At 37.0% G+C, this 12,275-nt stretch overlaps 1 protein-coding gene across 1 annotated transcript in view; it reads right to left on the bottom strand.

The window, feature by feature from the left end:
- Nucleotides 1-12,071, bottom strand: part of FAF1 (Fas associated factor 1) — a 700,642-nt gene extending 688,571 nt beyond the window's left edge. The window contains exon 1 of the mRNA XM_053693495.1: nt 11,819-12,071. Within this exon, the coding sequence (XP_053549470.1) occupies nt 11,819-11,863 (45 nt within the window). The 5' untranslated portion in view covers nt 11,864-12,071. The remainder of the gene's footprint in view (nt 1-11,818) is intronic.
- Nucleotides 12,072-12,275: the final 204 nt, after the last annotated feature.

The raw sequence follows: 12,275 nt of genomic DNA, 5'->3' as shown, positions 1-12,275 counted from the left end.
TTTCCAGGAAACCTTCCTAATGGCGAGACCCCAGGATTATTCTTCTCCTGACAACTCAGGAAATCTGCCTGGGAATTCAAATGAGCCATGAATTGCAGAAACCCCCACAAGATGGATTTCTACCAATATGAGGACTATGAAAAGGCAAAACTCAAAACCTTGTCCTTAATTGGGTTGAGGAGATTCACAGGATCCCAAAGCCTAGCCCGAGGAACCTGAAAACAAAAGAACCATAGCGGAGGAGGAGACAATAAAATTTAAAATGTATTTCTGGGAAACAAAGTTTGCCCAATATTTGGAAAGATTAAAAAAGCTGTCTTTTCATAACAAAAGTATCAACATAAAAGGAGGGACTGGAGCATGGACATTCTGTGGCTTTATTTGTAGAATTTCAGTGGAAAACCTACACTTATGCTTGTAAAAGGATTTCCTAGCACCAGTGTAGTGAGTATAAAAACAAACAAACAAAAAGATGTTGGGAAATGAACTAAACACAAAAATAATTTTGTTTAATGGTAATAAAAACTTAAATCAAATGTGGCTAATATTTATAGATGAGATCTCCAAAAATTAGGAGTTAAAAGAAAATAATAGCAGCTGTTCATCCATAATTCTCAGGATGTAATGTTTACAAGTTACATACCGGTTATGTAGTTACTAGAAAACAAAACGTCACAGCAGAGCTCACCATTCCTGACTTTGTGTTAGTGTCCATAACTTTTTCATCAGTCGCTGTATGCTTAGGTAGCAACTGGCAGGGTTTTATTTGTTGACATGAGGAGAAGGTCTGAAATAGTAGGGGTCAATTGACTTATAAAAATGTATTTTTTTTTTTTAATTAACAACTCCTGAATGCAATGACTGAGAATTTTACTTTGGCTCCTAATTTGATGACTTATTCTAAACATATCAATACACAACAATTCTTATCTGGTACCTAAAAAGTTGTTCCTCAGTATAATTGCTGGGTCCTAATTTTTAAATGAATTTGGCTACTCCTATATAGGAATGACTTGATAGCCTGTTGTACGACATAAAATAACCTTTGAGGTAATCATATCAGCCACGTATTTTATTCATATCGTTTATGAGAATTAAAATTAAATCCCTTTGTCACCATCAGCTAATTTACTCATCCTGAATGTAGGTGGTTCAGATGCCTAAGGCTGTGAATCATAACTAAACATTGTGGCCAAATATTTATTTGCAAAGCTCAATATTCTGGCTGGTACACAGGTTAATCGCAAATGTGTCAACCTGTAATTATTTATTTAAATTATAATAAAATTTAAAAAAATCTTCATATGTATCATTCACATGTTCTTAAAGGGACATTAAACACTTTGAGATGGTAATATAAAATGATACATTGTATATAATAAAACAACTCTGCAATATACTTTCATTATTTATTTTGTCCTCTTTGCCTGTAATTCCATTCTGAAATTGTGAGCTTTTCAGTTCCTGTTAGAAATGGAAGTGCAGAACACTGTTAAATCCAGCACAACCATTGGCTGCACACTCTAGTGACCTATGTATAACTGACCCTAATTGGCCACAGCAGAGAAGGTAACACAAGTTACAACATGGCAGCTCCCAGTGTTTTATAGACACTAAAACTTTACACTTATTTTGTCACTTTTTAAACAACTAATGAAACTTTAAAAAATACATCTACATGTTAGTCATGGACTAATCTTTTCTTTGAACGCATCATTCTATCTAGCATGTATTTAGTGTTTAATGTCCCTTTAAGCATTTTAGATTTTATTTTGATGTTCACACATTTTCTATAAGCATCATATGATTTCATTGTCTGGTACATGTATTTGGCCAGCTCTGTATTATGCTATTATTATGAATGTGTGGGTAAGGGCATTTTATAAGGAGTGTTTCACGTTATGTTCAACAAGTATTGGTAGGCGGGGTGCATGAAACTGCTGATATATTTAAATCAGTTTGGTTTATATAGTGTTCTCCCCAGGACCTTTCGAATGTGTTCACCAACCGGAAAGGCTTTATTGACCACTCGGCTAAATAAGCTAAATTTTGTGTTCTCCACGGACAATTTTGCCAGTTGGGTGAGAAAGGGGAAGTGTTTCTTCTATCTAAAGCACAAATTAGTTGGATAAATATATCTAATGATAAATGAACATTAAAAATGTTAATAGCAGCTAATTTTATCTGAATACTGACCGGGTGGTGCACCCATTAAAAAGGTCCTGTGGAGAACACACACGCACATACACACACACACACACACACACACACAGGTGTGTGGGTAAAATACTGCTATAGAATATAAAGATAGAAGAAAGTTTAATTTTTTACTCATCCATTGCAATTTCTTATTCGGACAGTAATAGTAAAAAAAGAAAATCACCCTGTATGTGTGTAGATAGATATGATATATTACTATATTGCCTAAAGTATGCAGACACCCCTACCAATTAATGAGTTTAGGTGTTTTAGCCACACCCACAGTTGCATAAAATGCAGCCAATAGCCAAGAAATCTCCATAGACAAACACTGGCAGTATAATGGGTCATACTGAAGAGCTCATTGACTTCAAACGTGGCACTGTCATAGTAAGCTACCTTTGCCACAAATCAGTTTGTGAGATTTCTGCCCTACTAGATCTACCCGTTTAATTGTAAGTGATATTATTCTGAAGTGGAAGCATCTAGGTGCAACACCCCAGCCACAAAGTTGTAGACAAAGCAAACTGGAGCAGTGGAAATGTGTTCTCTGGAGTGATGAATCACACTGCACTATCTGGCAGTTTAATGGAAGAATCCAGGTGTGGTGGATGCTAGGAGAACGCTACCTACTGGAATGCATATTGCGTACTGTAAAGTTTCGTTAGAGGAGACATAATGGTCTAGGGCTGTTTTTCAGAGTCTGCGCTAAGCCCCTTAGTTCCAAGTTAAGCATCACCTTACAGAATACAAAGACAATTAAGTGCATCCATAGTTGTGGCAACGGTTGGGGGAAGGCCCTTTTCTGTTCCAGCATGATTGTGCCCCTGTGCACAAATTGAGGCCCATGAAGACTTGCTTAGATGAGTAAAGTATGGAGAAACTTGAGTGGTCCTGCACAGAGACCTACCACAATCCCACTGAATGCCTTTGGGATGAATTGGAATGCGGATTGGAAGCCAAACCTTCTCTTCCAACATCAGTTAACTCATGGCCACAAATTTCCCCAGACACACTACAACATTTTGTGTAAAGCATTTGCAGAAGAGTGACAGTTGTTACAGCCTAAAAGGGTGGGGGGGGGGGGGGGGGCAACTCCATATTATCATGGTTTTGAAATGCAATGCCCAACAAGCTCCTATAAGTGAGATGGTCAGGTGTCCACATGCACTTGTATGAAAAAGTTTGGGCACCCAAGACCAAATAACATATCATCTGATTTGAAAATAAGTTAACACAATATCTTCAGCGAAAAAACAAATTCTGCACATTTCTGCAAATCCAAAGTTACAATTTATTTCCTAAATTTAAACTAATCAGAAAAAAAACAGTAACTGTGTCATGTGTCACAAGGAATTTCAACCAAAAAAAAAAAAAAAAGGGATGTGAAGTTAGAAGTAAACAATAGTTACTTCTCTTTTTCCAATGCAGCTAGAATGGCCCTATAAATAATTATCTCATTTCATTTACAACTGTACCCAGTCGATCAAAATCTACAGACACAGCAAATAGTGATGAGGAAGCCAAATGTTTTATAAACATCTTAAAAATCGCTTTGCATTGCATTAGACAAGAAACAATGTATTTTTAGGGTCTCAGAATAGCAGTATTGAATTTATAGAAGCCAATGTCTTTAAGTGGAAAGACTAGAATCAGACACATTATAATAGTCGTATGCAAAAGTTTAGGCACCTCTGACAATCTCCATGATTTTCATTTATAAATAATTCGGTGTTTGGATCAGCAATTTCATTTTGATCTATCAAATAACTGAAGGACACAGTAATATTTCAGTAGTGAAATGAGGTTTATTGGATTAACTAAAAACGTGCAATATGCATGAAAACGAAATTAGACAGATGAATAAATTTGGGCACTAATGTCATTTTGTTGATTTGAATACCTGTAACTACCGATCACGGATTAATTGGAACACACAATTGGTTTGGTAAGCCCATTAAGCCTTGAACTTCATAGACAGGTGCATGAGAAAAAGGTATTTAAGGTGGCCAATTGCAAGTTGTTGTTCTCTTTGACTCTCCTCTGAAGAGTGGCAACATGGGGGACTCAACACAACACTCAAATAACCTGAAAACAAAGACTGTTCAACATTATGGTTTAGGGGAAGGCTACAAAAAGCTATTGCAGAGATTTAAGCTGTCAGTGTCCACTGTGAAGAACATAGTGAGGAAATAGAAGACCACAGGCACAGTTCTTGTTAAGGCCAGAAGTGGCAGGCCAAGTAAAATATCAGAGAGTCAAAGGCAAAGTGTGTTGAGAACGGTCAAAAACAGCCCACAGACCACCTCGAAAGACCTAAAACAACATCTTGCTGCAGATGGTGTCACTGTGCATCGTTCAACAATTCAGCGCACTTTGCACAAGGAGAAGCTGTATGGGAGAGTGATGCGGAGGAAGAATTTTCTGCACACACGCCACAAACAGAGTCACTTGAGGTATGCAAACGCACATTTGGACAAGCCAGCTTCATTTTGGAAGAAGGTGCTGTGGACTGATGAAACAAAGATTGGAGTTATTTGGTCATAACAAGGGGCGTTATGCATGGCGGCAAAAGAACACAGCGTTCCAAGACAAACACTTGCTACCCACAGTAAAATTTGCTGGATGTTCCATCATGCTGTGGGGCTGTGTGGCCAGTGCCGGTACTGGGAATCTTGTTAAAGTTGAGGGTTGCATGGATTCCACTCAATATCAGCAGATACTTGAGAATAATGTTGAGGAATCAGTCACAAAGTTGAAGCTATGCCCAAAACACTGCTCAAAATCTACTCTGGCATTTATGCAGAGGAACAAGTACAATGTTCTGGAACGGCCATCCCATTTCCCAGAACTGAATATCATAGAGGATCTGTGGGGTGATTTGAAACGGACTGTCCATGCTCGGCAACCATCAAACCAAACTGAACTTGAGATGTTTTGCAAGGAGGAATGATCCAAAATACCTTCATCCAGAATCCAGACACTCATTGCAGGCTATAGAAAGTGTCTAGAGGCTGTTATTTCTGCTAAAGGAGGCTCTACTAAATATTGATGCAATATTTCTGTTGAGGTGCAAACATTTTTGAACCTGTCTTATTTCGTTTTGATGCATATTGCCCATTTTCTGTTAATCCTATAAACCTCATTTTCCTACTGAAATATTACTGTGTCCTTCAGTTATTTGATAGATCAAAATGAAATTTCTGATCCAAACACCCAATTATTTATAAATGAAAATCATGGAAATTGTCAGGGGTGCCTAAACTTTTGCATACGACTGTAAATAGACATATTGTGAGTTACCCGACTTCCAGAACAAAAATAATATGTAAATACACAGTTACCAGCTCTAACTATTCAGTTTAACAAATTATTTACAACGGTACCCTGTAGATGAGAATCTACAGACACAGCAAACAGCGATTATGAAGCCAAATATTTTTTAAAACATCTTAAAAATCGCTTGAAACATCCTAAGAGCCAGGATGTAACGCACAGCTCTTAACATTTTAAGGTACAGAGCTAGAATGCCAGTTTTAATATGTAAATACTACAAAGCCATATTGAAAAAAGCCGATTTAGGCTTTAAAAAAGTTATAGGAATGGTAACAAGTGTGCGCATGTGTACCGATCTCTCTGTTTACTCAAATACCAGTGGGTAAGTATGCTCTGAAGACTGTGACTGGACCAATTATTGCTCATGCATGGGGCATATGCACATGGTGTAAAACTGCCAATGAAATATATATTTTTTTTGTAAGTTGTTCTATCATTTCTACGTACAAGCACAACAATCTCGCTCTTAAACAACCAGCCTATTACCGACTCCAATAGATTTCTGTTGGCGCCCAAATTTGAAATCAATTTGTCAACCCCTGTAGTAAGGTAACATAATATTCCAAGCCTTACAAGTTGTCTAGATAGATATATATATTGTTTCATACAGAGTTTGCAATATTCCAGGAGCCACTGAGCCACAATAATTTGAAGTCTGGCTCCTAACTGGTGTTTATTCCATATATACAGATATATTTACACACATACAGTACATTTGTCTAGCTACAAAAAAGAAGCCAGTGGCTCCCTAGCATTCTGGCTGGTAAGACATAAAATAAATAAATAAGTCAACAGTGGGTTTAAAGTACCATTAAACACTGTAGAAAGCACTTAGTTTAAATTTCAAATGAGTAGTAGATATTTTTCTGACAAATGGCAGTCAGTTACATTTTCCTACCTACTACAGCATGTGACAGCCATCAGCCAATCACAAAATGCATATATGTATATTCTGTAAATCGTGCACACTCAGTAGGAGCTGGTGCCTCAGAAAGTGTAAATATAAAAAGATTGTGCAAATTTAGATAATGGAAGTGAATTGGTAAGTTGTTTAAAACTGAATCATGAAAGTTTAATTTTGACTTCACTGTCCTTTTTTTCGCATGCATAACTGATATTTCACGAGTTCTCTTTATCACCAGTTAGCAGTAACTGTAAAATGAAGAAACAAGTTAGAATGTTGACTCAACTGATAAAACTGCCTTTAGCAGATCCTAAACTAGTGCGTAGAGTATTTGGCAATACTGATCACACTGCAACTATAGCAGTGCACGGGTTGAACCGAATCTCTGTGAGTACAGTGCATAACGTACACTAACAACACTAGTCTAATAATAATGTATTTTTTTTATTTTTAAGTGTGAACAGTTTCCTCCTCTAAAAACAAAAGTTAAAAAGATATGAATGGGAGTGGCTGCTATTTCTATGAAACTGCCAGCAAGCATTAGTATTATGTGCTTACTCATGGGAACTGTGAGCTGATTTGGTGCTTCAGCCAGCACAACTAAGTCCTGTCTAATTGTGCGGATATGCAAACTAGAGGATTCCTGCTGGGATGTGTGATGGTATTATCTGATACATTACATTGATTGTTTATTTGCTCAAAAAGGAAGCAAGATAGTGCAGCAGGACAGCTTGTAATAACTGCCCATAGAGATGACGTAAAAGTGTTATCATACCCTTTGTAATGCCTTAAAAGTCCTGTACAGAATGTAAAAATATCTATAATGTGATCATTGCACATCATCATCAATTACAATCAACTCCATATGACATTTATAATGTGATCATTGTACATCATCATCAATTACAATCAACTCCATATGACATCTATAATGTGGCTTTTAGTGCCCATGGTATATATCAGCTACACTCACACTCTAAAATCATAGGTGTCTTAAAAGAAATAGAGGGGGAATAACCAAACCTGTAAATTGTATTTGTGAACATAAAGTTTTATCCAGTATTTCCTATTTCAGTTTAATATGAGCTGATCATAAGTTAGTTTTATATTTCCCATAAATACTATATCACATATCAGATCCTGTAGGGGAGAACAAGTTAATAAATGTGATACTTATTCTTTTAGCATTGCAGGTGGCGGCCTTAAAGGGACAGTAAAGTTAAAATTAAACAAATCATGAAGTTTTAAACAAAATAATTTACTTATATTATCAATATCTCTTAGTTTGCTTGGTATTCTTTCTTAAAGGGACATGAAATTCAAAATCTCTTGTTCATGATTCAGACGAAACATACAGTTTTTTTTTTTTTTAATATTTAATTTTTTATTGAGGATTGATATACATTAACAGAAAAACAGTGCTTCAAATAGTTTGTTAATACATGGTGAAAAAAATCATGTCGGTTATCTTGCAAAAGTTAGGAAACAGTCATTCTGTTACAGCACAGAATAGTTTGAATATATAAGAAGTTAGCTTCAATTTTTCAGTATACAGATAAAGGAAAATAACAGTAATATAAACTTATTCTTTGTTTAACATTAAATTGCTATTAGTCTCGCCTACAATACAAAATGGGTTATAAAAAAAAAAGAAAAACAGAAAAGGAAAAAAAAAAACAAAGCAAATTCCCATATATGTGTAGGCCAAAAAAATAGAACCATCGTTGAATTAAAGTCAGGACACCAAGTGTCTATGTATCATGATCCATATTATATCCTACTCATACAGGTACGTATAATACTAATATCCAATAGCAAACATATTCTGTTAAAGTACGAAATTATTCATGTACTCCGAAAGAACATATTGGGTTGGGGGAGAGAAGGTTGAGAGAGGGATGGGAAAGAGAGGGGAGGAAAAAAAATATATATATTTTGGGAAAAAGGTCCCCCCCGTTCACCTCCTCCTCTTCCTAATTTGTCCTTTCCAATTTTATATTAAAGAACAGGCTGGGTTTGTGTATTATTTCTATATATTTTGATAAAATCTAGCCATTTGCAAGCAAATCTATGTTGTTGATTTATTCCATTATTAGCACTATCAAACTGTTCTATTGTATATTGTGAATGTATTAGAAAAGTTAAGATATTAATCGTTGGTTCCCTTTTAGCTTTCCAGTTTTTCAAGATAAGGTACCTCCCTCCCAAGATTATTGTGTTAAATAAAGTCAGCATTACAAACAAAGTCTCTTGAGTCTAATAAAAAAATAATATGTTGTAATTGGAATACTATTTAGGAAGTAAACATCCTGTTCAACCAGAATTGCACACGTTGCTAGAATTATTGTATTTTCGGACAACTCCAGAACATGTGGACCAGGTCGGCCTCTAGAAAACTACAACGTGGTCATAAATTTAGAGAGTTACGAAACCATCTATTTAGACTAGCAGGGGGTATATACACACGATTTAAAACTTTAAAATGCGATTCTCGCCATGAAGCAGATAAGGTAGCATGCACAACCGCTATTATACTATGTTTCACCTTATACAGATCCAGTGTTTGAATATCTTTAGAGCAATTTGAACGGATGTCCAAGAGATTGAATTCGCCAGCCTCTAGTAAAACCATCCTGAACCAATAACTAATGGGAGTGTTTACCTACAGTTTTAAACAACTTTCCAATTTACTTCTAATATTTTTGCTTAATTCTCTTGGTATCCTTTAATGAAGGAGCAGCAATGCCTTACTGGGAGCTAGCTGAACACATCAGTAAGCCAATGACAAGAGGCATATATGTTAAGCACCAATCAGAAGCTAGCTTCCAGCTCCAGAGCCTACCTTGGTATGCTTTTCAACAAATTATACCAAGAGAATGAAGCAAATTAGATAATAGAAATATTTTGGAAAGCTATTTAAAATTATATGCTCTATCTGAATCATGAAATTTTAGAAAATGTAGGGTTTAATCTACCTTTAGAGATTAATCCTAGGTGTGCTCAGGAGTGTGCACATCTAGCCATCTGGCAGAAGTGTTTGCAACATTGTAGATAGCGATGCTAAACAGTTAAAAACACTGCTGCCATTGACTGCTATAGACACGTGCACACTCCTGAGCTCATATCAGCATACCTAGATTTACTCTTCCACAAAGAATACCAAAAAAACAAAGCAAACTTGATAACAGAAGTAAATTGGAAAGTTGCTGCTCTACCTGAATAATGAAAGTTTAATTTTGACTTTACTGTCCCTTTAAGGTATATGGTAGTTATGTATTGTCATCCATGGAAGTATACTGTTGCCCCCAATCTTTGCCCCTGTAACTTGCGCAGTTATATGTAAATATATATTTAAACATTGTGCTCAAGGGATGCACTGAACGTTTTTTATTGTGAAATATTAATACAATAAGTGACATTTTATTTTTTTCTTATACATAATACATAGTTTTAATATGAAGAGAACAAATAGACTAAAATACAAAAGCACTTGTTCAGTCATTTATATTTAACACCACCCACTTACACACAACATATCTGTACAAGAAATAAAACTTGCCACTGACACAACCTGTTTGTAATCACATCCTCTTAGCCTATATCATGGCCTCCTCTTTCCTATTACATCCAAATAGAAATGTTTGAAATGCGGAAAGTTTCTAGAGAAAGCAATTTAAAAAAAAAACTTTTCAATTTATATCTATTATCAATTTAGCTTGATTCTCTTATTATCCTTTGTTGAAAGAGCATCAATGCCCTTTTGGGAGCTATCTGAACAAGTGGTGAGCCAATGACAAAACATATTTATCTAGAGCAACTAATAAGCACCTAGCGCCCAGTAGTTAACTGCTGCTTCTGAGCATACCTAGGTATGCTTTTCAACAAAGGATACTAAGACAATGAAGAAAATGTGATAATAGATCAAAAATTGGAAAGCTGTTTAAAATGGTACGCTCTATCTGAATCCTGAAAGTCAAAATGTGGGTTTCATGTCCCTTTAATGGGATCAGTCTGTTTATGAAGCTTGTCTGTGTGATCTACTGGTGCACATACACTTAAAGGGACACTGAACCCAAATGTTTTTCTTTCGTGATTCAGATAGAGCATGAAATTGTAAGCAACTTTCTAATTTACTCCTATTATCAAATTTCCTTTATTCTCTTGGTATCTTTATTTGAAATGCAAGAATGTAAGTTTAGATGCCGGCCCATTTTTGGTGAACAACCTGGGTTGTCCTCGCTGATTGGTGAATAAATTCATCCACCAATAAAAAAGTGCTTTCCAGAGGTCTGAACCAAAAAAAGCTTAGATGCCTTCTTTTTTAAATAAAGATAGCAAGAGAACAAAGAAAAATTGATAATAGGAGTAAATTAGAAAGTTGCTTAAAATTGAATGCTCTATCTGAATCACGAAAGAAAATTGGGCATTTATTTAAACTTATCAAATGAGGTTTGTTTATATAAACAAATAGATTTGTTTTGATAAACAAAATGTTCAAAACTGCTTTACCTGCCTTTCAAGTTAAAAAAAAAAGAATAAACAAGGCCACTCATATAAAAAGGATGGAAAGACCTGATAGATTATTGTAGATATGAGGGTCTTAACAGTATTACCATGGCAACCAAAATATTGCTGACATATTACCATAACAAAACCATAATGTGGGTGAGGTAATGTTGCCGGGGTAGCAAGATCACAGGCAACTACCCAGGGGGTGAAGCTGCCCTTTGTTAACCCTTTTGATGCACTAGAGGGCTGCAGAGAATTATGAAAACATCTCTCACCTCAGGGTTAACCATAGCCCTAACCCCCAAAGCCCTCACCCTAGATGTACCAGAGACTGAGAGGGTCAGTGGTGGCATACTGGCACCAGGGTATAATGCACAGTGAGATATCTGTACACATGAAATTTCCACCAGCACCATTTGTGCAAGACGTTCTCCAAACATTATTATAAAACCTGGCCTAACAAGGGCTTTGGGTTCCTCAGGGACAGGTTTAGGATACTAGGGGGTTGGTCAGTTTTCACTGAGTCAGAAGAGACAAAGCAATAGGGCACTCAGGTGACTGAATATGAGATAATATGAGACGATGGGTGGCTGTATATTTATAATTAGATTAGTTTCAAACATTCATTTGTTTTTATCTGTATTAACCTCTGGTATGCCAGACAGGATTACATCATACCCCTCTGGCAGTCGAGAGGTTAATTAACCCCTCGTTGGGCGTTTTATGCTCTCCCAGACTGCAGATGACAGTGTATTGTTAGCTCTGTCAGGCTGATCCCTTCTCCTGCTGTAGTGTTTGCTATTGTGTCAAAGACCCAGGCTGCCTATCCACCCCCAGATCTTTGTTCAGCCTGCTCCCCCTCAGCTGTACCTGGAAGTCGGCCAGGATCATCTCTCTGTCGGTGTTGGAGGCCATGCCAGCCCCGGGTGCCAGGGTAAGGAGCCCGGCTAGCAAAGCATGTAATCCTCCGCAGGACCCCCTGGCAGGTGCTAGGCGCGGGGTGTGTGCTAGGGCTGAGCTCGGAAATCTGGGGCCTGTGATGTGCGCTGAGTCCGGGGCCTGGCTCTTTCTGCTGTCCCAGCCGCTGTGCTCTCTCCCTCAGCCGCACGGCGCTGTCACACATTTTGCTCGTCATCAAGGTCGCAATGAGAAGCGGTTTGCGGCTGTTGACACCACGTGATCACCCGGCACATAGCGTTATCACCATGGCAACCTGAGTCTGCTACTGGAGCTGTCAGTAAGGCTAATACTGAGGGTTGAATGTCAGGGGATAATACTGAGAGCTGTATGTCAGGGGCTAATACTGGTTATGTATGTCAATAGCTAA

The sequence above is a fragment of the Bombina bombina genome, chromosome 10, assembly GCF_027579735.1.
Source record: "Bombina bombina isolate aBomBom1 chromosome 10, aBomBom1.pri, whole genome shotgun sequence".
Classification (NCBI taxonomy): Eukaryota; Metazoa; Chordata; class Amphibia; order Anura; family Bombinatoridae; genus Bombina; species Bombina bombina.
This window is presented reverse-complemented; position numbering and strand designations above follow the sequence as displayed.